The 22,326-nt window shown below is 40.9% G+C and overlaps 1 protein-coding gene across 23 annotated transcripts in view; it reads left to right on the top strand.

Moving 5' to 3' along the window:
- OSBPL8 (oxysterol binding protein like 8) overlaps positions 1 to 22,326 on the top strand; it is a 166,854-nt gene that overhangs the window by 20,170 nt on the left and 124,358 nt on the right. For 4 of the 23 annotated variants that reach the window (XM_086398774.1, XM_086398773.1, XM_086398772.1 and 1 more), the window contains exon 1: positions 12,036 to 12,112. The exons of 17 other annotated variants lie outside the window; for them this stretch is intronic. In XM_086398774.1, coding sequence (XP_086254900.1) covers positions 12,045 to 12,112 — 68 coding nt within the window. In that variant the 5' untranslated portion in view covers positions 12,036 to 12,044. Of the gene's footprint in view, positions 1 to 11,936; positions 12,113 to 22,326 lie in introns of those variants that run through there. 2 more of the 23 variants (XM_086398789.1, XM_086398795.1) reach the window with 2 other exon arrangements.

Here is a 22,326-nt window from a genome sequence, read left to right as displayed (position 1 = left end):
CCCATTTCCTAGTATGAACTAAAAGCGGTTCTGCTGCTAAGCCTGAGTATACTCTTTGATGTAGGTCTACACATAAAATAACTTTTCTGCAAAACTTATACTGGGGGACATTATGAACATATATTACTGAATGGCTTTTGGATATCAGTGCTGTACTCTCTTGGTACAGATATAAGCAATACTATACCTATATATCTTGTTGCAGAAGAACTTGTGACAAGAAGATTTCATTTTATCTTTTCAAGCATTATTTTTTAAAATTTAAAATCCCAAAGGATAGAGTTTAATGAAGCTTCCTCATTTGTGATTATTAAGGGATACTAAAAAATGCCTCTAGTCCCTTTTTCGTAATACTTTTCCTTTTGAGGGTTCAGAATAATTGAATGTTACAAGACCTTTAATTCAACAGATACTTGAGTGTAAGTCATTCCGTGGTGGCTCAGGCGGTAAAGAATCTGCTTGCAATGCTGGAGACCCGTGTTCGCTCCCTGGGTGGGGAATGAAGGAATGGCAGTCCATTCCAGTATTCTTGCCTGGAGAATCCCATGGACAGAGGAGCCTGGCGGGCTACAGTCCATGGGGTCGCAGAGAGTTGGACATAGCTGAGTGACTAACACTTTGACTTTCATTATGCAAGGCACGGAAAATTTAGTGGGAACTGGATAGACATGTGTGGAGAAGGCAATGGCACCCCACTCCAGTACTCTTGCCTGGAAAATCCCATGGATGGAGGAGCCTGGTGGGCTACAGTCCATGGGGTCTCTAAGAGTCGGACACGACTGAGCGACTTCACTTTCACTTTTCACTTTCATGCACTGGAGAAGGAAATGGCAACCCACTCCAGTGTTCTTGCCTGGAGAATCCCAGGGACGGGGGAGCTTGGTGTGCTGCCGTCTATGGGGTCGCACAGAGTCGGACATGACTGAAGCGACTTAGCAGCAGAAGCAGATAGACATGTGACCTCTGTGTGTGTGTGTGGGAAGGATGGGAAACATTGTAAACTACTAATTGTGCAATTCACTGTGTAGTCACCACTGTGGACAGTGCTAAGAGGAGGAAATAAGAGGGTGATAGAAGATTTTGCTGACCTAGTGGGGGAGGGGAGCCAAGGAAGGAGACCCAAGGAAGGTGACTTAAGCTGAGAGGGAAAAGAAGAATATTTCTGGCAGAACATCTTGTTTAAATATCCTGGAACAGCAAGGAACTTGACTTTTGCTAGAACTAAGAGTCCACTGTGTGTAAAAAAAAAAATAATAATAATGAGAGTGACAGTAATGTGGCTCAGTAGGCAAGGGCCAGATCATACAAGACTTGAGAGGTCTTGTTAAGGACTTTGATTTATGTCTCATGGTCCATTAGAATACTTTAAACAAAGGGATCGTGAAATGATCAAGTTTAGCATAATCACTCTGGGTGCTGTGTAAGATGGTTTGAAGCGACCAGGGTAGATGCTGGGAGACTCGTTAGATTGTGTTGAAGTTAAGGTCCCTATGGCTTATCCAAGGGAGAATCCTGTAGGCCAATGGGTCTCAAGGTGTGTCACCTGAGAGCTTATCAGAAGTGCAGGTTCTCGGGTTCTTACTAAAACCTGTTGAATCAGAAGCTTTGGGAGTGGAGCTTAGAAATCTGATTTTGAACAAGCCTTGCCGGTGATTCTGATGCTTCCTAAAGTTTTTGAACCTCTGCCGCAGGTCACTATACATGATTTTGGTATAGGATAAAGCTCTAAGTTGGTGATGTGAATATGGAGTAGCTGCATGAAGAGGGTATTTGAAAACAAGAGAAGAGGTTCTAATAGAATGAAACACTGAGATTCTTTAGTTTACAAGACCTGTAGCAGAGTGAAGAGAGCTAGGGAAAGAATTAGAAGAGGGTCGGTTGGAGGGACTAGACGGCCAGGAGCACCTTTGGAGGGGCATGGCAAAGGGAGCGTTACACTTGGCGATGCAGGATCCTCGTGTGAGTAACTGTAGTGGGATTACAGAGGCAGGCACCAGGTCTCAGTGGGTTCAGAGGGAAAGGGAGGAAGGAGTGAAGAAAATACAATTTACTTACTCTTTATTCTTTGGCGAGATATTTAAAATTCCAAAATATGGGAAAAGTAGATAGGCTTGATGGGCAACTAACCGGCATATGGTTCTATTGAGAACTATATGATATTAATGAAATCTCAGTGTTTGGACCTATTAATTTTGAAATTCATAATTTACATAGAGGGCTGAGCTCAAGTCTTTACCATTTTGCAAGGAATGCCATAGTGTAATAGTAAACTTACGGGAGGGAAGTTGCGGGGTGGATGTTTAACCTACCAAGATGGTTTTTTTAACATGATTAAAACCATTTTAGTGTGTATTTATATGAAAGTAATTTTTAAGTTACAAATACTCTTACTCATTACAAATGTATTAATTCATCTTCTACTACTATTAGGTATCTAAAGAAAAATTAAAATTAAAAAATTAAATAAATTGAAGTACAGTTGATTTAGTGTTGTGTTAGTTCCAGGTATAAAGGAAAATTCTTTAAGTGTAATTCTTTTATAATTTAGACTTTTAATTTCTTTAATGACCCTGGCTTGTTAGAATTATTCTAACATGTTAATGTTATACTATTCTTAAGGAAGACCACATTTAATGTGAAGCCAAATTAAGATAATTTCAAGGTCAACCCCAGTTACAAAGTCCTGTCTTTCAAGTCTTGTGCGCGTGCATGTGTGCATACACATGAGGGAGCGGGCGGGGGCTGAAGACAGACTTAAGCCATTTGGAGATGCATTTTCTTGGTGACATATTTTTGTCTAATGTTTTTTAAACCAAAAACATATCAACATATGCTGTCTGTAAAATTCAACAGCTATAGAAGCTCATCCAGTTAGTTTCTGTTGCCTCTAGACCCCACTTTATGTCCCGAAGAATCTGCTTATTATCAGTTTGGGATTATTCTTCCAGGTATTCTTCCCCTTGTCCCTCCTTCCCCTAATCCCCCACCCCTACCCCGTATATGTACATGTATGTATAGTTAAAAAAAACCACAATTGGGATTATAATGCTGTTTTGCAGTTTTTTTCCACCAGTCAATACATATTAAATCTAAAAGGCTGACTCTTAATAATTCTTCCCATTGAATTTATATTTTGTTCTCTGAACATCAAACTGAGTCTTGAGACTGGGGTTCTGGTCTCTTTTGCTCCATGATCTTGGGCAAGTCACTTAATCCCTCTATGATTAGTTTCTACATCTGTAAAATTTAGAGATGGTCAGTGATTGATTTGAAGATTTCTAATATCTCTAAGGGCTTCGCAGATGGTTCAGTGATAAAGAATCCTCCTGTCGTGCAGGAGTCAGAGGTTCAATCCCTGGGTCGGGAAGATCCCCTGGATAAGAAAATGGCAACCCACTCCAGTATTCCGCCTGGGATCCCGTGAACAGAGGAGCATAGCGGGCTATAGTCCACGGGGTCACAAGGAGTAGGACGCGACTGAGGGACTAACCAACAACAGAGGAAAGGAGATGTGGCTCTGAGGCAGGAGCTGTGCTTTCTGCTCTCCGGCTTTCCACTTTGCAATTACTGGCTAAGTAAAATTTTTACAAAACGCTTGAGAAGGCAGAGCAGTCTCAGTTTGAAGAATCTCTGAGTGAGGTGGTTTGGCTTTGGAATTAGCATTGCTCTGTTCTTACTGTGAATATTACATTTATTTCCTGCTTTCAGTGTCTCAGGTTGCTTATTTTATTTCCTTTTCATTTTTCTCTGTTTTTAATTATTTTCACCTTTTTTTAATCCATAGTGTTCTTTGTCCTTTAAACTTGTAGGGACTCTTTGTATTCCTAATCTTAAGCTTGTGTTTTTCTAATATTTTCTCGTCACTTTTATATATTTTGAATTTCTCTGGCTTTCATATTTGAATTTTTGTGCTTAAACTCTTTTTAAACAATTAGCTATTTTTTTCAAGTAGCATTTTATTAAGGCAGAGACACAAGAATAAAGAATAATTGAGAAAACGAATGACTCCAGCAGTGGCTTGCCCAGGGAGAGCTTTAGTTTGTTTTTGCTGATACATGTGTTCTTTTTTCTATAAACCTGGCTGCTGGGCTGCATAGTTCTTTTATGATTGGCTTCGAATATATTGGGTTGGCCAAAAAGTTAGTTCAGTTCGTCCATAATCTTATGGGAAGACAGAACACATGTTTTGGTCAGCCTAATGCTTCACACTCTAAGTAAGAGATTCAGGGTGACTTGTCCTCTCCACTTACCCAGTAGTAGCTCTCAGGGCTTCCCGCAACAGACTTTCTTATTCCTTTAAATTTTGAACCTCTTCCTCCTAGCTTTAACCTGAGTATGTACCATGGGCAAATTTCCCACCTCTAAATAAATAAGTCTATTTACAGTGATAAAACCTTTGAACTATACATAAAAGGACTGCTCTCATGTTTCTTATCATCTTATCTTTAATTATTTTGGAGGTGTTTGATTTTAAAAGTTTCACAATCCTCATTTTAAAAACAATAAACAATCTTTAGCAGTATTAGCCTCCCCAGATCTGCTTTCAATAAAAAGTGAAAACAGAAAATAGGGGTGGGTCTTGCCTAATAGTTTACCACTAATCTTATTATTAAAATTTTTTTCTAATTTATTTTTCTTTAGTAGCTTCCTTTTCTGGTATACATAGAGGAAATTCTTTGGAAAGTATTTTATGATATAATACCCTATTGTCATGAAAGATGAATGTTAACGAGACAAGCATTTGTGACTGATATATCAATAATTTTTTATGTCTTCATAGAGACCTCCGTTATTACTTTGATGTATAACATACAGGCCCAAGAAAGCAAATGTAGATAAGGTCATTCTTTAGTCTCTGGGCCACGGTCTCTGACTGGTTACAGCTCTGAGGTGGGTGAAGCAGATAAAGCCTTGTTTTTCAGCTGACTGTCACTATATAAGGTGCTTTCTCCATAAGAGACTAGAGTGGATTCAGTCCTGTAGCTGTGCTGTCCTCACTGGAGCTACATTGCTGCTACTTGGGTTAAAGGTCAGCATTATTGTCCTTTAATATTATGTCTCTCATTGTGCCATCTCATTCTGCATTTCTGACTGTTCCTCATTCTAGCAACTAAATTAGCTCAGATTATTAATATTTTGGCCACGTCTTTAGACAGAAGGCTTCCCAGGTGGGGCTAGTGGTAAAGAACTGCCTACCAATGCAGGAGATGTAAGAGATGTAGGTTTGATCCTTGGGTCTCTAGAAGATCCCTGGATGATCCCCTGGAGGAGGGCATGGCAACCCGCCCCAGTGTTCTTACCTGGAGACACAGGAGCTTAGCCGGCTACAGTCCACATAGGGTCACAGAGTCAGACACAACTGAAGCGACTCAGCTTGCACATCCCAGATACAAAGTATTGAAAAAACACTTTTCTGTGTATAAAATATACAAAGGAATTATTCTGCCATATATGTAAAATCTTAATAAATATTTAAGTTAGTTTAAATGTCATAAAAATGCAGACCCTGCACTCTTTTATTAAACATTTTTACGTGTATACATGTAAAAATATTTCAAAATTATGAATACCTAAGAATCCTAATCTTGGTCACTTTAGGTCTCTTGAAATATAATTATAGCATTCTTGTACCTTCTCAAGTAATGAGCCTTGATATATAATTCTTGTTCAGTTCAGTTCAGTCGCTCAGTCGTGTCCGACTCTTTACGACCCCATGAATTGCAGCACACCAGGCCTCCCTGTCCGTCACCAACTCCCAGAGTTCACTCAAACTCACGTCCATCGAGTCAGTGATGCCATCCAGCCATCTCATCCTCTGTCGTCCCCTTCTCCTCCTGCCCCCAATCCCTCCCAGCATCAGAGTCTTTTCCAATGAGTCAACTCTTCGCATGAGGTGGCCAAAGTACTGGAGTTTCAGCTTCAGCATCATTCCTTCCAATGAACACCCAGGACTGATCTCCTTCAGAATGGACTGGTTGGATCTCCTTGCAGTCCAAGGGACTCTCAAGAGTCTTCTCCAACACCACAGTTTTCAAAAGCATCAATTCTTTGGTGCTCAGCTTTCTTCACAGTCCAACTCTCACATCCATACATGACCACTGGAAAAACCATAGCCTTGACTAGACAGACCTTTGTTGGCAAAGTAACATCTCTGCTTTTGAATATGCTATCTAGGTTGGTCATAACTTTTCTTCCAAGGAGTAAGCATCTTTTAATTTCATGGCTGCAATCACCATCTGCAGTGATTTTGGAGCCCAGAAGAATAAAGTCTGACACTGTTTCCACTGTTTCCCCATCTATTTCCCATGAAGTGATGGGACCAGATGCCATGATATTCGTTTTCTGAACGTTGAGCTTTAAGCCAACTTTTCCACTCTCCTCTTTCACTTTCATCAAGAGGCTTTTTAGTTCCTCTTCACTTTCTGCCATAAGGGTGGTGTCGTCTGCATATCTGAGGTTTTTGATATTTCTCCCGGCAATCTTGATTCCAGTTTGTGCTTCTTCCAGCCCAGCGTTTCTCATGATGTACTCTCCATATAAGTTAAATAAGCAGGATAACAATATACAGCCTTGACGTACTCCTTTTCCTATTTGGAACCAGTCTGTTGTTCCATGTCCAGTTCAAACTGTTGCTTCCTGACCTGCATATAGGTTTCTCAAGAGGCAGGTCAGGTGCTCTAGTATTCCCATCTCTTTCATAATTTTGCAGAGTTTATTGTGATCCACACAGTCAAAGGCTTTGGCATAGTCAATAAAGCAGAAGTAGATGTTTTTCTGGAACTCTCTTGCTTTTTCCATGATCCAGCGGATGTTGGCAATTTGATCTCTGGTTCCTCTGTAGCTGATAGTTTTGGGGGGAGACTTTTTGGTATTGTTTTCCAAAATAACAATCACTTACAGAATTCAGATTCTGGAAAATGTAAAAGGCTTTCATAATTTCAAGAGCACACTGACAGCTACACAGCAAGTCCTTATGTTGCTTAGCTGTAATTACATTTTAATAATTATTTCTCTTTGGAGGAAAGAACTATGGCTAACCTCCAAGAGACTGATGAATGTTAAGTGTTCATATTTTCTCAGGAGAACTATCATTGTATCATTTCTATCCTGGATCCTACTGTATATTTTAAATGAATATTTGAGTCAGATGGGGCAATTGCCCTGGTTTTTTGGTCACTCCCGTATATGAACTTGCTGCCACAGACGTGCTAATTTTGCCATCTCCTACACACAATTGGCTCCTTCCACCGCCATTCTTCTGCCCATTGCTATTCCCTCTGCCTGCATCCTTCCATTCATTTTCTTTTCTCTTTTTAATACTAGTATCTAAAATTATTTCCCCTCAAGCTACTTATTCTATGTAATTATTACTTATTTTCCTAGTTTCACCTTAATACTTAACTTGGGTAAATATGTGCTCAGTCATTCAGTCGTGTCCAACTCTTTACAACCCCATCGACTGTAGCCCTCCAGGCTCCTCTGTCCATAGAGTTCCCAGGCAAGAATGCTGGAGTGAGTTGCCGTTTCCTATTCCAATAGATAGGTACAGATTTAACTATTCTGAGCTAGCTTCCCTGGTGGCTTAGACAGTAAAGAATCTGCCTGCAATGCAAAAGACCCAGGTTCAATCCCTGGGTTGGGAAGACCCTCTGAAGAAGGGAATGGCAACCCACTCGAGTATTCTGGCCTGGAGCATTCCATGAACAGGGAAGCCTGGCAGGCTACAGTCCATGGGGTCGCAGAGAAGTCGGACACAGCTGAGCAACTAACACTGACGCTGATTGATTCAGGTATAGTGTTAGATCTATCTCGTTTAATTTTCATAGTGATCCTGTGAGTTATTCCCAGTTTACCAGTCAGTTCAGTCACTCAGTGGTGTCTGACTTTGCAACCCCATGGACTGCAGCACCCCAGGCTTCCTTGTCCATCACCAACTCCCAGAGCCTACTCAAACTGATGTCCATCTTGTCCGTGATGCCATCCAGCCATCTCATCCTCTGTCGTCCCCTTCTCCTCCCACCTTCAATCTTTCCCAGCATCAGGGTCTTTTCCAATGAGTCGGTTCTTCGCATCAGGTGGCCAAGGTATTGGAGTTTCAGCTTCAGCATCAGTCCTTCCAGTGAATATTCAGGACTGATCTCCTTTAGGATGGACTGGTTGGATCTCCTTGTTGTCCAAGGGACTCTGAAGAGTCTTCTCCAACACCACAGTTCAAAAGCATCAGTTCTTCAGTGCTAAGTTTTCTTTATAGTTCAACTCTCACATCCATACGTGACTACTGGAAAAACCATAGCTTTGACTAGATGGACCTTTGTTGGTAATGTCTCTGCTTTTAAATGTGCTGTCTAGGTTTGTCATAGCTTTTCTTTCAAGGAGCAAGCGTCTTTTAATTTCATGTCTGCAATCACCATCTGCAGTGATTTTGGAGCCCCCCAAAATAAAGTCTGTCACAGTTTCCATTGTTTCCCTATCTATTTGCCATGAAGTGATGGGACCAGATACCATGATCTTAGTTTTCTGAATGTTAAGTTTTAAGCCAACTTTTCCACTCTCCTCTTTCATTTTCATCAAGAGGCTCTTTAGTTCTTCTTTGCTTTTTGCCATAAGGGTGGTGTCGTCTGCATATCTGAGGTTTTTGATATTTCTCCCGGGAATCTTGATTCCAGCTTGTGCTTCCTCCAGCCCAGCGTTTCTCATGATGTACTCTGCATATTAGTTAAATAAGCAGAGTGACAATATACAGCCTTGATGTATTCCTTTTCCTATTTGGAACCAGTCTGTTGTTCCATGTCCAGTTCTAACTGTTGCTTCCTGACCTGCATACAGGTTGCTCAAGGGGCAGGTCAGGTGGTCTGGTATTCCCATCTCCTGATGAATTTTCCACAGTTTATTGTGATCCACACAGTGAAAGGCTTTGGCATAGTCAATAAAGCAGATGTTTTTCTGGAACTCTCTTGCTTCTTCTATAATCCAACGGATGTTGGCAATTTGATCTCTGAATCCTCTGCCTTTTCTAAATCCAGCTTGAACATCTGGAAGTTCACGGTTCACGTACTGTTGAAGCCTGGCTTGGAGAATTTTGAGCATTACTTTGCTAGCGTGTGAGATGAGTGCAATTGTGCGGTAGTTTGAACGTTCTTTGGAATTGCCATTCTTTAAAATTAAATAAATTCCCTGTTATAGTCCTAGTTTTAGCTGTGCTGAATTTTAACTTTGTGATCTTTAAAAACATAGCTTTAATGTCATTCTGCCTTTCTTTCTGTAATCTTGCCTTTCATCCTCTCTACCACTTAAATCATCATCAACAGCTTTTTGAAATTCAGGTATGATTTACATAGAATAAAATATACCAGCTTAAAGAATATAGTTTGCCTTTTGACAAATGTAACCACCGCCACAGTCAAGATGTAGAACATTTTCTGCAGTCTCCCAAGTCCCTTGTGCTCTCTCCCACTTCACATCTCTTACTCCCCACTCTCTTCCCCAGGCAATAACTGATCTGGGTTCTGTCCACTATAGATTGTCTTTGTTTTAGAATTTCACATATATAGAATCATAGACTATTCTCTTGTCTGGCTTCTTTTGCTCAGTGTGTGTTTGAAGTTGTTTCTTTTTATTGTTAGATACTGTTCAATTGTATAGAATGGAATATACCATAATTTGTTTAACCATTCACCTGTTGATAGACAATTTGATTTGTTTTTAGATTTTGGCTGTAAACAATTAAGCTGCTATGAAAAGTCCATGCGCAGGTCTTTGGATGTATTTCCATTTTTCCTATGTAATTGTCTAAGAGTGGCTGTACCATTTTGCATTCCCATCAACAGAGTATGAGAGTTCTGTTTGCGTCTCATCCTCATCAAAACTTACATTGTCAGTTGAAATGTTTTAGCCATTCTAGTGATTATGCAGTCATGTCTCATGATTTTCCGTTTGTATTTCACTGGTGACCAGTGGTATCAAACATGTTTTCATGGGTTTATTGGTTATTTGTATCTTTTTCTGGTAAATTTTAAAAATCTTTGTCTATTTAAAAATTGGTGTTTTCTTATTATTATTATTAACTTTAAACTTTTTTTTCTTAAATATAGTCAAGATCTTAGTTATCTGTCATACATATATATAGTGCCTGTCTTCTCCCAGTCTGTGGCTTGCCTTTTTGTTTTCTTAACTGTTCTTGAAGAGGAGAAGCTTTTAAGTTTTATGAAGTTCAGCATACTAGTTTTTTCTTTCATGATTTATGCTTTTGGTCCCTTAAGAAATTTTTGCCTACTGCAGAGTTGTGAAGATTTTGTCTCCTGTTTTATTCTAGAAGTTTTACAGTGTTTCTATATTGAGGTCTGTAATTCATTTTGAGGTATTTTTGTGTTTAGTATAAGAGCCAAGTTCTTTTCCTTTTACCTAATAGCTAGTTTTAATTGAAAGTATTTTTTTTGTTTTTCAAATTAGATTTCCTTGGCACCTTTGTTGAAAAATAATCGACCGTGTGTGTGTGATCCATTCCTGGACTTGTGCTTCTCTTCCATTGATACATATACATGGTATTGCAATGCCATACTCTTTATTTTTCTATTTTTCTAGAGAGAGTGTAAATCTCCCGACCAGACATTATTTTGAAAATAGAAGAAGGACTCTGCATACTTCATTCCCTTGCCCTCACTGCTTGTGTTTGCCTCGTTGCTTTTTGGTTTTCATTTGTCTTTGTTAGTTTCTGCTTTCAAAGACGTTGCCATCTGCAGGAGCTCTGTGTTTGGTATCTGCCAGGGCACATACTGTTTATATTATGGGAGATGTTAACTACTTTCACCTGGCTGGAAGAAATTAGCCTTTGGGGTTTTTCCTTTGTGTCACTGTTGTTGACAATAAGCAGTCCTACATTTCTTTGGTACCTATATATTATTTTTGAGAAGGTCAGCAAATTGGAGCTGCAGTAGCAGAACTGTGTACCAGAAGCCAAGTATTTAAATATCAAATCTGAAACTTGACAGGAAATGAAATTGTAACGCTTTTTAATTACCTCACATACTCCTTTTCCTCCTTCTGTCTCTTTACCAGAAACATCCCAGCCTTGCCTAAAGCAGTCTGCAGCATAAATGTTGACGAACTCTGATGGCAGTTGCCAAAACTATAGCATGTGCTTCATGGGAACATGTTGAAGAAAAATATTAGATACAGATTGCATTTAATCTAGTTTCTGGCTACATGTAAAAAGTCCTGGGTTCTTGGTTTTGGGACAGTGCCCAGATGCTTTTATTTTTCTTGTTAAACCTCCTTGCCTTGTGTAAGAGTAAACATATTAGGAGAAAAGGTAAATGTAACGTGTATTCAATCATGTACAAATTTCTGTTTGTCAAATCAGTAATACACATATTGCATGTGTATATTTGGTTCTTCCAATTATATTTTATACTTTACCAGACAGAGATTTTTATGTTCTGCCTATTTTGTATTCATTTTCTTCACCTTTCACATACTGGAACTGTTGATGATGGATCTCAGTTATGCATTTTTTTCTTTGTTTTTTCTTTCCTTTCCTTTTCTCTGGCCTCAGACATGCGGCCTGGCAGATCTTAGTTCCCCAGGGACCGAATCCAGCCCTCTGCAGTGAAAGCGCCGAATCCTAACTGCTGAACCAAAAGGGAATTCCCTGGATTATGCATTTTAATTAACTTATAGTGTAAAATAAAGTCTGAGGCCACAGTAGAAATATATGTGTATTTTTTTCTTCCTACTAAAATCACGTTTCTCCTCTGAAAGACATTTCTTAGCTTAGCACTAGACACAGCTTAGGATTTTAGAAACCAGGTAGGTGCCGAGGTAGAGGTAGGTGAATAGCTTTCCCTTTTTAGGTTGTTGCAGATTGACTGTGCTCCAGGGCATGAGAGGAGTTTATCAGCACTTTGTGTGCATTCCTGTGTTTGCTTCATGAAGACTGCAGTCAGACAAGTGGAAATGTCAGTCAGCTGCTTGAATAGATATTTTTAGATGTTTCTCCTCTTAGCACTAGTCATGCCGTTGACCACAGATCTTGCATTTGATAGTGGATGAGAAGATATGAAACGGGAGCTCCAGAGGAAGCACCTTGGGTAGTAAGATCCAAACCAAAATTGAGGTAGAGATCACATTTCTGATTAAACACAATCTTTTCTTCTTATGACTCTGATAAAAACCTGATCTTGCATGATGTTCATATAATGGATCTTATTTAATGAAGTAAGGGCACCTAGCCAGAAACAAATGGGTGAATATAATGCTATTGTATTTTTTTCTTAAGATAGCATATATAGTGTTTTATAGTCTAGGTCTGACATTGATTTCACCTTTGTAAATGCATTTTAAAATATTTTGAAGTTAACTTTCATTTTGGTTTCATTATTCAGAGGTCGCCTGTTTTGCTTATAAGTGACTGAAATAGTACCTATGTCTACCATTTTAGGGTTCTTTGACTACTTTAAGTAAATCACTAGAATGACCAGCTCATACTCTGAAAGTAAATGCTGAGAAACTGAGTTTAAAAAGAACAGACCCTTGAGCAGCTCCAGAGATCTAGAGAGCAGGAAGCAGTGGGTAGTCTTTATAGAGCTTCCGTTCCAACAGATAGTTCTTCTTTGTTTTTCCAGTCATGTGATCACTCTGCTCATGATTCAGATTTTTCAGAGATTGAGACAGATAGGGACTTAGTGGCCTGGCTTGGGTTTATTGCTTACTGTTTGTTAGGAGAGGGCAGGGCACCAATTGTTTACTTTGGAGGAGGAGGGACCTTTTCCTCAAAGGAAGAGCTCAGTGTGCTATCACAGGAAGAGGAAGTAAATATGGACAGGTTAAAGAAAAAAAAAACAATATTATTACAGTTTCTTAGTTGATTTGGTTTGGTTTAGTTGCTAAGTCGTGTCCAACTCTTGGGACCCCATGGACTGTAGCCCGCCAGGCTCCTCTGTCCTTGGGATTCTCCAGGCAAGAATACTGGAGTGGGTAGCCATTTCCTTCTCCAGGGGATCTTCCCACCCCAGGAATCAAACCCGGATCTCCTGCATTGCAGGCAGGCTCTTTACTGACTGAGCCACCAGGGAAGCCCTTGGTTCGTGTAGCCTTGCAGTTTTAACTATTTCTTGGCTGAGCTTGGGTTTGGACCTTTCAGCCTTTATAGATTTGCCATGATCATAAAATAGCACTTATTAAGACTGGTCTGTTTTGTACTTTAGTTGCTTTTCCCCTGTCTTTAGTTCATACCCTTATTTGAATATGTGATTTAAACTATGGAGTCAATTTGAAAAAAGTTATTACGTGGCTGCGCTGGGTCTTCCTTTTGGCATGTGGGATCTTTTTGTAGGTGCAGCATGAGAACTCTTAGTTGAGGCATGTGAGGTCTTGTTGCCTGACCAGGGATTGAACCCAGGACCACTGTATTGGGAGCATGGGTTCTTAGCCACTGGACCGCCAGAGAAGTCCCTCAAGTCAATTACTTTTAAGAAATTTTTTTGTTTCCTTTGTTTTTTTTGTTGTTGTTGTTGTTTGTTTCCTTTATTCATTAAATGAATTTTTTTAAGTGTTAGCTGTGTGCCAGGTACTATCCATGCTGCCAAGGTTTCAATAATATTATTTATTTTTGAGTTAATAAAAGTTAACATGCTCCCCTCCACCCCCAAGCTTTATTGAGCTATAACTGACATATAACAAATGCTGTATAAGTTTAAGGTATACAATGTGATCATTTGATACATGTGTATATTATGAAGTATTTATCACAGAAAGGTCAGTTAACACATCCCTTACCTCACATAATTGCCCTTTTGTTTTTGGTGTTATGGTAAGAACATTAAAACTCTACTATCATGGCCACTTGCAAGTATACAATATAGTGTTGTTAACTATAGTCACCATGCTTATATATCTGAAGTTTATACCCTCTCATCAACATCTTCCCATTTCTCCCCTGGCTACCTTCAACCTCTGGCTACCACCATTCTACTCTCTGTTCCTATGACTTTGTTGTTTTTAGGTTCCACATATAAGTGGGATCATACAGGATTTGTGTTTTCTCATCTGACTTACTTTACTTGGCTCTCAGGGTCCATCCATGTTGTTACAAATGGCAGGATTTCCTTCTTTTTTTTTTTTTTTAATGGACAAAATAATATTCCGTTGTACCTATATATTGGGTTGGCCAAAAGTTTCCTTCTGGTATTTTCATAAGATATTACGGAAAAACCTGAGCAAACCTTTTGGCCAACCCAATACTCTTTTTTTTTTTTGCCTGTGTGTGCGGTTTCTCTCTAGTTGTGGCACATGGGCTTCTCACTGTGGCGTGGAGGTTTCTCTTATTTTGGAGCGAAAGCTTTAGAGCACACACACTCAGGAGTTGTGGCACGTAGCTTAGTTTCCCCGTGTATGTGCATTTCCTGACCTGGGACCAAACCGGTGTCCTTGCACTGGAACGCATGTTCCTAGCCACTGGGCCGGGAGGTCCCCACACCTCCTTCAGCCATTCTTCTGTTCTGAACTTTTAGGTTGTTAACATATTTTATCTATTGTGAATTATGCCACAAATGAAAATGGGAGTGCAGATATCTCTGTAAATGGCACTATTTTGTTCTTTTTTATGGTTGAGGAAGGCAGTGGCACCCCACTCCAGTACTCTTGCCTGGAAAATCCCATGGACGGAGGAGCCTGGTGGGCTGCAGTCCATGGGGTCGCTGAGAGTCGGACACGACTGAGCGACTTCACTTTCACTTTTCACTTTCATGCATTGGAGAAGGAAATGGCAACCCACTCCAGTGTTCTTGCCTGGAGAATCCCAGGGACGGGGGAGCCTGGTGGGCTGCCGTCTATGGGGTCGCACAGAGTCAGACACGACTGAAGCGACTTAGCAGCAGCAGCAGCAGCAGCAGTAATATTTCAGTGTGTGTTGGGGGGGCACTCTTTCATTCCTTTTTATGGTTGAGTAATATTGCATTGTGTATACATATTCCACATTTTCTTTATCCATCTCTCTATTGATGGACATTTAGGTTTCTTCCATGTCCTGGCTATTGTAAATAGTGCTGCAGTGAACACTGGGGTACATGTATCTTTCTGAATTAAGGTTTTCTCTGGGTATGTGCCCAGGAGTGGGATTGCTGGGTCATATGGTAGCTCTATTTTTAGTTTTTGAGGAACCTCCTTACTGTTCATGACGACTGTACCCGGTTTGCATTCCCACCCGCAGTGTAGGAGGGTTCCCTTTTTGGAAAAGATAATTTTGGTTTGAAATTTTGGGGTGACCTATTAGTTTAATGAACTTGATGTTCAAATCTTTTCCCCAAGTTTGGGAATTTTCTCAGCCATTGTTTCTGTAAATAAACTCTCTACCCTTTTCTCTTTTCCTTCTGAGACTTCAGTGATACATAGTTTCTTTTGAAGGAATCTCATAAGACCTGTAGGCTTTCTTCATTAGTGGTTTTTTTTCCCCCCTCCACTAGCTGACTAATTATCAGTGACCTGCCTGTGAGCTCATAGATTCTTCTGACTCTCAGCTGCTGTTGAAGCTCTGTTAAATTCTTCAGTTTAGGGATTATATTCACCTTCCAAATTCCTGTGTTTCTCTTTTATGTTTTCTCTGGTGAATTCACATCTTGGGTTTTTTCCCCCCTAAGTTACTATATTTTATTTTTATCTATTTATTTTTGTTGAGGTATAGTTGATGTATAATATTCTATTTGTTTCAGATACACAACATACTGATTCGGTATTTCCATAGATTTTACTCCATTTCAAGCTATTACAAACGATGGCTATATTTCCCTGTGCTCTACAACGTATCCTTGTTGCCTATATGTTTTATTTATAGCAGGTTGTGTCTCTTACTCCCATACCTGTATTTTGTCCCTCTTCTCGCTGGTAGCCATCACTTTGTTCTGTCTATATCTGAGGCTGTTTCTGTTTTGTAATTTGCATTCATTTGTGTTCTTTTGTAGATTTCACATATAAAGTGATAAGATAGAGTATTTGTCTGACTTCTTTCACTAAGCATAGTACCCTCCAGGTCAATCCATGTTGTTGCAAATGGCACAGTTTCATTCTTTTGGTGGTTGAATAAATATTGCATTGTGTATGTATACCACATCTTCTTTATTCATCTGTTGATGGACACTTAGGTTGCTTCCGTATTTTGGCTATTGTAAATAATGCTTCAGTGAATATGGGGCGGGAGCGGTGCGTGTATGTTTTCAAATTAGTCTTTGTTTTCTTTGGATAGTACCCAGGAGCGGAATTGCTGAGTCATATGGTAGTTCTATTTTTAGGTTTTTGAGGACCCTCCATACTGTTTTCCGTAGTGGCTGCACCAATTTACAATCCTGTCACCAGTGTACTAGCGTTCCCTTTTCTCCACATCCTTGCCAGCATTTATTATTGGTAGACTTTAGATCATAGCCATTTGACAGGTGAGAGGTGATACCACATTGTGGTTTTGATTCTCATTGCTCTGTGTGAGGATATTTTCAGGTGTCTGTTGGCTATTCATATGTCTTCTTTGGAAAAACGTCTAATTAGATCTCCTGCCCATTTTTTAAATTGGGTGGTTTGGGTTTTTTGTTTTTTTGTTTTGGTATTGAATCTTCTCATCGTGTTCTTATATTGTGTTCATGACATTGTTAAATTTTTATTTGTGCTGTCCTGTAACACTCTGAGTATTTTTAGAATAATTACGTTGTATTCTTTGTCAGACAATTCCTGCATCTCCATTTCTTTGGGGCCAGTTATTGTTGCTTAGCTGCTAAGTCGTGTCCGACTCTTTGGGACCTCACGGACTGTAGCCCACCAGGCTCCTCTGTCCCTGAGATTTTTCAGGCAAGAGTATTGAAGTAGATTGCCATTTCCTTCTCCAGAGGATCTTCCTGACCTAGGGGTCGAACCCATGTCTCCGGCATTGAAGGCAGATTCTTTACCACTGAGCCACCAGGGTTATTAGAGGTTTTCTGTATTGCTTTGGTGGATTCACGTTTCACTTTTTCTTTATGATCCCTGTAGCCTTGCATAAGTAAGTATCTGTGTATTTGAAGAATTGGTTGCCCCTTCATGACTTGGTGGACTGACTTCAGCAAGGGAAGACTTTCACCTGTGGTTAGGGGCTTGCTGAAGCGTGGTGTGAACCCCGAGTCCAGTGGTCTGTGGCACCAAGTATGGGGGTGCTGGGTGGCACTGGGTCCAGAGGAGACATGGTGGCTCATGGGCTCAGGCTGTCGGGATCCGCAGCCTTAACAACTGTGTGGTCCTTGGCTAGCACTGCAAAGATCTATCGAGGCTTCAGGCTTTGAGGTCCTCAGAAGTGCCTTCGGACCCAGGTCTAGGGTCTAGGGCACACAGTGGTAGTGGCTCTAACTGGTGTGCACAGGCTCAGGTGCCGGATCAGCTAGCTGCAGGTACCTTTGTAGTGGCAGGTCAGGTTCCAGACGCACGTGTAGGGCGGATGCCAGGGTAGGCAGAAGGGTTGGGGTCATCTGTGGGCGCACTGACACCCGGGGAGGTCGTGGCTGTCAGCAAACCCTACCATGACTAGCGTCTTGCTTCAGGTTGGTAGCGGTCCAGGCCCGTGATGGGGCTGGGCCAGATGTGCAGGCGCATGGCTGGCGGGGCCGGCTGCAGGTGAGCACGGTGGTGCAGGCCAGCTGCGGGGGCCCAGGTGTGGACATGACTTTCCGTGGCCACATAGTCTCCAGGCCTGCGTGTGACGGTAGCAGCTGGTGACTGATGCCAGTGGCATGCAAGTGCACAACTGGAGGTTCTTGCTGGAGCAGGCATGTGGTGGCCGAGGTCAGCCACGGAAGTCTAGACAGCGTCTTGCAGTCGTGCAGCCAGAGGCTTGGACTGGTTGCTGGGGTGGGTTCTGGGCTCTTGTGGGGGGCAGGGGAGAGAAAGGAGCAGGGAGGGACTCAGGCCGCTGTGAGCTGCTGAACACAGACACCTTGGGACCAAAGCTGGTGAAATCTGCCAGTGATCCATGGCAGCTGTGCTGGCAGTTGGTTTTTTTCAGTTGAAAAGCTTTAAAATTCAGGTCCTTTGAAGGGCAGCTGACACTGTGGTGATCTTGGTAACCCCGGCTGTTCTTCCTTGTTCCTAGCCATCTCTGCCTCAGCTTTGCTGGTCTTTAGGTGGGGTGAAATCGAAGTGGGAACTTTGTGCATTGCCCAGAAAACCTGAGGAAGCTGGTTGCTCACTCTGATGCCCCTTTCCTGGCACGGGGAACTCTTTCTCGCTGGGGAAATTCCCCTTCGTGCTAAGCAGTGCTGGCTAGGGGATGGATGCTAAAAGCAGAATGAAGCTTTCTTCCCTCTTTCGACGGGATTGTTCTCTCCCCTTACCCCTCATCCCCGCTTTTTTGTTCCACTACATTGCTGAAGTTTTCTACATGGACTTCACATCCTTCCCAGAGCTGTTTTTGCTCATGGATAGCTGCCTAATTGTTGTTCCCTGTGGGAGGATAGAGGCTGGGGGCTTCTGTGTCACCATTTTGATCCCTGAGTCTTTTGGGGTGATGGTTGACTTCAAAGCAATAGACATGCAATAATTAAGGACTGAACTTGATGAGGTGTGATTTATATATAAAAAGATTCTTCAGATTGTTTACAGTCAGAAGAAATCCTGCTCATCACTACTCTCAGTGGACATTTGCAAAAGTGCTCTTTGGACTGGCTTGTGAATCACTAATGATTGGATCTATCACGAATAATAATACTTTTGTAGTACAAGGTGAAATGTTACAGGGCATTGTACTGGAGAAGAGAGGGATGAAAAGAATGTTGGGATACAATTCCGTCTTGGTGTCTTGCATTTCTGCATATCTTTCAAGTAAAGAACTGCCTGCCTTTTGTTCTGGACTATCTTTTCAAAGATTATTGTGTAATGAATAGCCTAGGAAGACAGAGGTTTTCTTCCTCTGGAGCAAAGGATAGGCATGCTTACCACCCATTATGCAGCCCATAAGATATACGGGTTTCCTAAGCTCAGAGTTCTGTGTTGTAACCCACTGCTTCTAAGGGCATCCATCTGGGCCCATCCACATTGCTCCTTTGGGACTTGGTGTGGATAACTAGAAAACATAGGGAAACTAATTGTAAACACAGTAGGATTCTCTAAACTTATGAGTTTGCAAGTGTTTTAAAGTCTTGTTTCATCTTAGAGAACTGACACTAGAAATCTCAGACAATGTGTTACAGCTGTGGTTTAAGCACGGAAGCTAGTGCTCAATTCTGATCTGTAGATCCACTCAGTGAAAATGCCTTTCCATTAAAGGATGGCGGGTGGGCACGGAGTAAGAGAAGGAGAGAGAGAAGGAGGGAATGTATGTATTTCAGTTGTAATAAAATATTTAAGATAGATAAATATTGCTTTGATTACTTATTTGAACTGATATTTTCCCTCTCTAGGAGCTATTTGTACTGACCCTGCAGAGTAAAAGATTTCAGGTGAATGTGAAAAAACTTAGAAAACGGTAATGTGCTTTATTGATTTGTTATAGTTATTGTAAGTTACCTCATGTTCTTTTTCCCCCTTAATATAGTATTCTGAAGGAAGGTCCTAGTATGGCCCTTAAAGCTGAGATGCTGCCTTACAACTTGTGTTCTTTTATATCGGAGTGATTATGTCAGCGGTAGTTAGACAAGCGGTACAACTACTGCCTTTTAGGTGGTAGGTATGTTAGAGTTTAAAGACATCTCAGTAATGGCCATTTTAACTTCATAATCTTATTTACAAGGAAACTGAGGTACAGAGATACAGAATAGTTTGTCTAAAGGTCCACAACTGTTAGAGGTGTGGACCTGAAATAGGGTTTACTAATATTCTGCATATCTCATCGTGCTACGTCCAGATAGGGAAAGTGCATGCCTTGATACTGGACATAGGGATGAAATAGTTCGTGGCCATCTCTACCAGTATTTGGTATGGTGGTGTGAGATGTTAATGAACAGTTTTAAATTTTAGGGAAGTATTAGTGTTTTTTAAAAAGTAAAACCTGTGACTTAAACTGGTAAATGTGTGGATTTTATTAGGTAAGGTGAGTTAAAATTGAAATAAAGGCAAGTAAAAAATTTAACTATATACTAGTAGCACTTGGCAAAATTGTGGTGTTGGTACACCAGTGACTATTGAGAAACACTGATGCAGAGAAAAATAGTTGTGTTCGTACCTGCTAGCATAATTACGTAGTTGATGGAGAAATATATGAAAACTCAGTTAGTACTTTTGTGCTGTATGTTGGTGAATAGAACCCAGTGATTTGAGTGTTTAGCTATTAAAGGTATAGGCTGTTCAAAGTATGCATCTGTCTTCTCCTCTTGAATTACTTAGAGCGTCTGTCATCACATCACATAGCCTCCACTTTCTGGTTGTCCCAGAGATCATCCAAGTGGTGTACAAGGACGGTTAGCAACAATGGGAGGCAGTACGAAGGCGCTTTCACAAAAAAAGTGATGTACAGCCTACATGTGCTGAAGTGTACAGATTATAAGTGTACAGCTCAATGAATGTTTATATGTGTATATACCGTAACTTAGGGACTTCCCTGGTGGCTCAGATGGTAACGCGTCTGTCTACAATGCGGGAGACCCGGGTTCAATCCTTGAGTTGGGAAGATCCCCTGGAGAAGGAAATGGCAATCCACTCCAGTACTACTGCCTGGAAAATCCCATGGACAGAGGAGCGTGGTAGGCTACAGTGGGGTCGCAAAGAGTCGGACACGACTGAGCGGCTTCACTTCACTCACCACAACTGAAGTCAAGATGCAGAGCATTTCCAGCCCCCAGTAGGCTCTTTGATGCCCTCTACTGGTCAGAACTCTCCTCCAAGAAAAGGCACTTCTTAAGCTTCTAAAGCAAGCAGTGGAACACACTCAGTGCTCAAAACTATTGATGGAATGAGTGAGGTCTGAAGATCTTACATGCTTGAAGGGATACTTTGTACATTAAAGTCACTAACTTTTTAGTTCGTTTTGCCTTTATAATTTGTATTTTTAAACATGTATAAAATGTTATTACATTTGACCATTTTTCTTATTTCTTATGCTCCCTCAAAGATAAATGATTTCTTCATGCATTAGGTAAATATTCACCTTTAATTCCCCTGTCATAATTTGATCTAAAGTATTTAATTCTTACTTGATTCACAATTTTATTGTGGTTTAAAATTTTTTTTCCCAATTTTAAAGTAGACATTTTGAAGTTAAATCAGTTTTCAGTTCTTTAGAGCATATTTTTTTTAAGTGTTGCTGTTTATATAGAACGATTATTGCTTTCTGAATCAAATTATTTATACTGTGTGATACGTACACCAGTCAGATCAGATCAGATCAGTCACTCAGTCGTGTCCGACACTTTGCCACCCCATGAATCGTAGCACGCCAGGCCTCCCTGTCCATCACCAACTCCCCGAGTTCACTCAGACTCACGTCCATCGAGTCAGTGATGCCATCCAGCCATCTCATCCTCTGTCGTCCCCTTCTCCTCCTGCCCCCAATCCCTCCCAGCATCAGAGTCTTTTCCAATGAGTCAGCTCTTTGCATGAGGTGGCCAAAGTACTGGAGTTTCAGCTTTAGCATCATTCCTTCCAAAGAAATCCCAGGGCTGATCTCCTTCAGAATGAACTGGTTGGATCTCCTTGCAGTCCAAGGGACTCTCGAGTCTTCTCCAACACCACAGTTCAAAAGCATCAATTCTTCGGCGCTCAGCCTTCTTCACAGTCCAACTCTCACATCTATATATGACCACAGGAAAAACCATAGCCTTGACTAGACGAACCTTTGTTGGCAAAGAAATGTCTCTGCTTTTGAATATGCTATCTAGGTTGGTCATAACTTTCCTTCCAAGGAGTAAGCGTCTTTTAATTTCATGGCTGCAATCACCATCTGCAGTGATTTTGGAGCCCACGAAAAGAAAGTCTGACACTGTTTCCACTGTTTCCCCATCTATTTCCCATGAAGTGATGGGACCGGATGCCATGATCTTCGTTTTCTGAATGTTGAGCTTTAAGCCATCTTTTTCACTCTCCACTTTCACCTTCATCAAGAGGCTTTTTAGTTCCTCTTCACTTTCTGCCATAAGGGTGGTGTCATCTGCATATCTGAGGTGATTGATATTTCCCCCAGCAATCTTGATTCCAGCTTGTGTTTCTTCCAGTCCAGCGTTTCTCATGATGTACTCTGCATATAAGTTAAATAAACAGGGTGACAATATACAGCCTTGACGTACTCCTTTTCCTATTTGGAACCAGTCTGTTGTTCGATGTCCAGTTCTAACTGTTGCTTCCTGACCTGAATACAAGTTTCTCAAGAAGCAGATCCGGTGGTCTGGTATT

Source organism: Bos grunniens, chromosome 5, assembly GCF_055505025.1.
Source record: "Bos grunniens cultivar Pamir isolate PY7600 chromosome 5, Bosgru_T2T1.0, whole genome shotgun sequence".
Lineage (NCBI taxonomy): Eukaryota > Metazoa > Chordata > Mammalia > Artiodactyla > Bovidae > Bos > Bos grunniens.
This window is presented reverse-complemented; position numbering and strand designations above follow the sequence as displayed.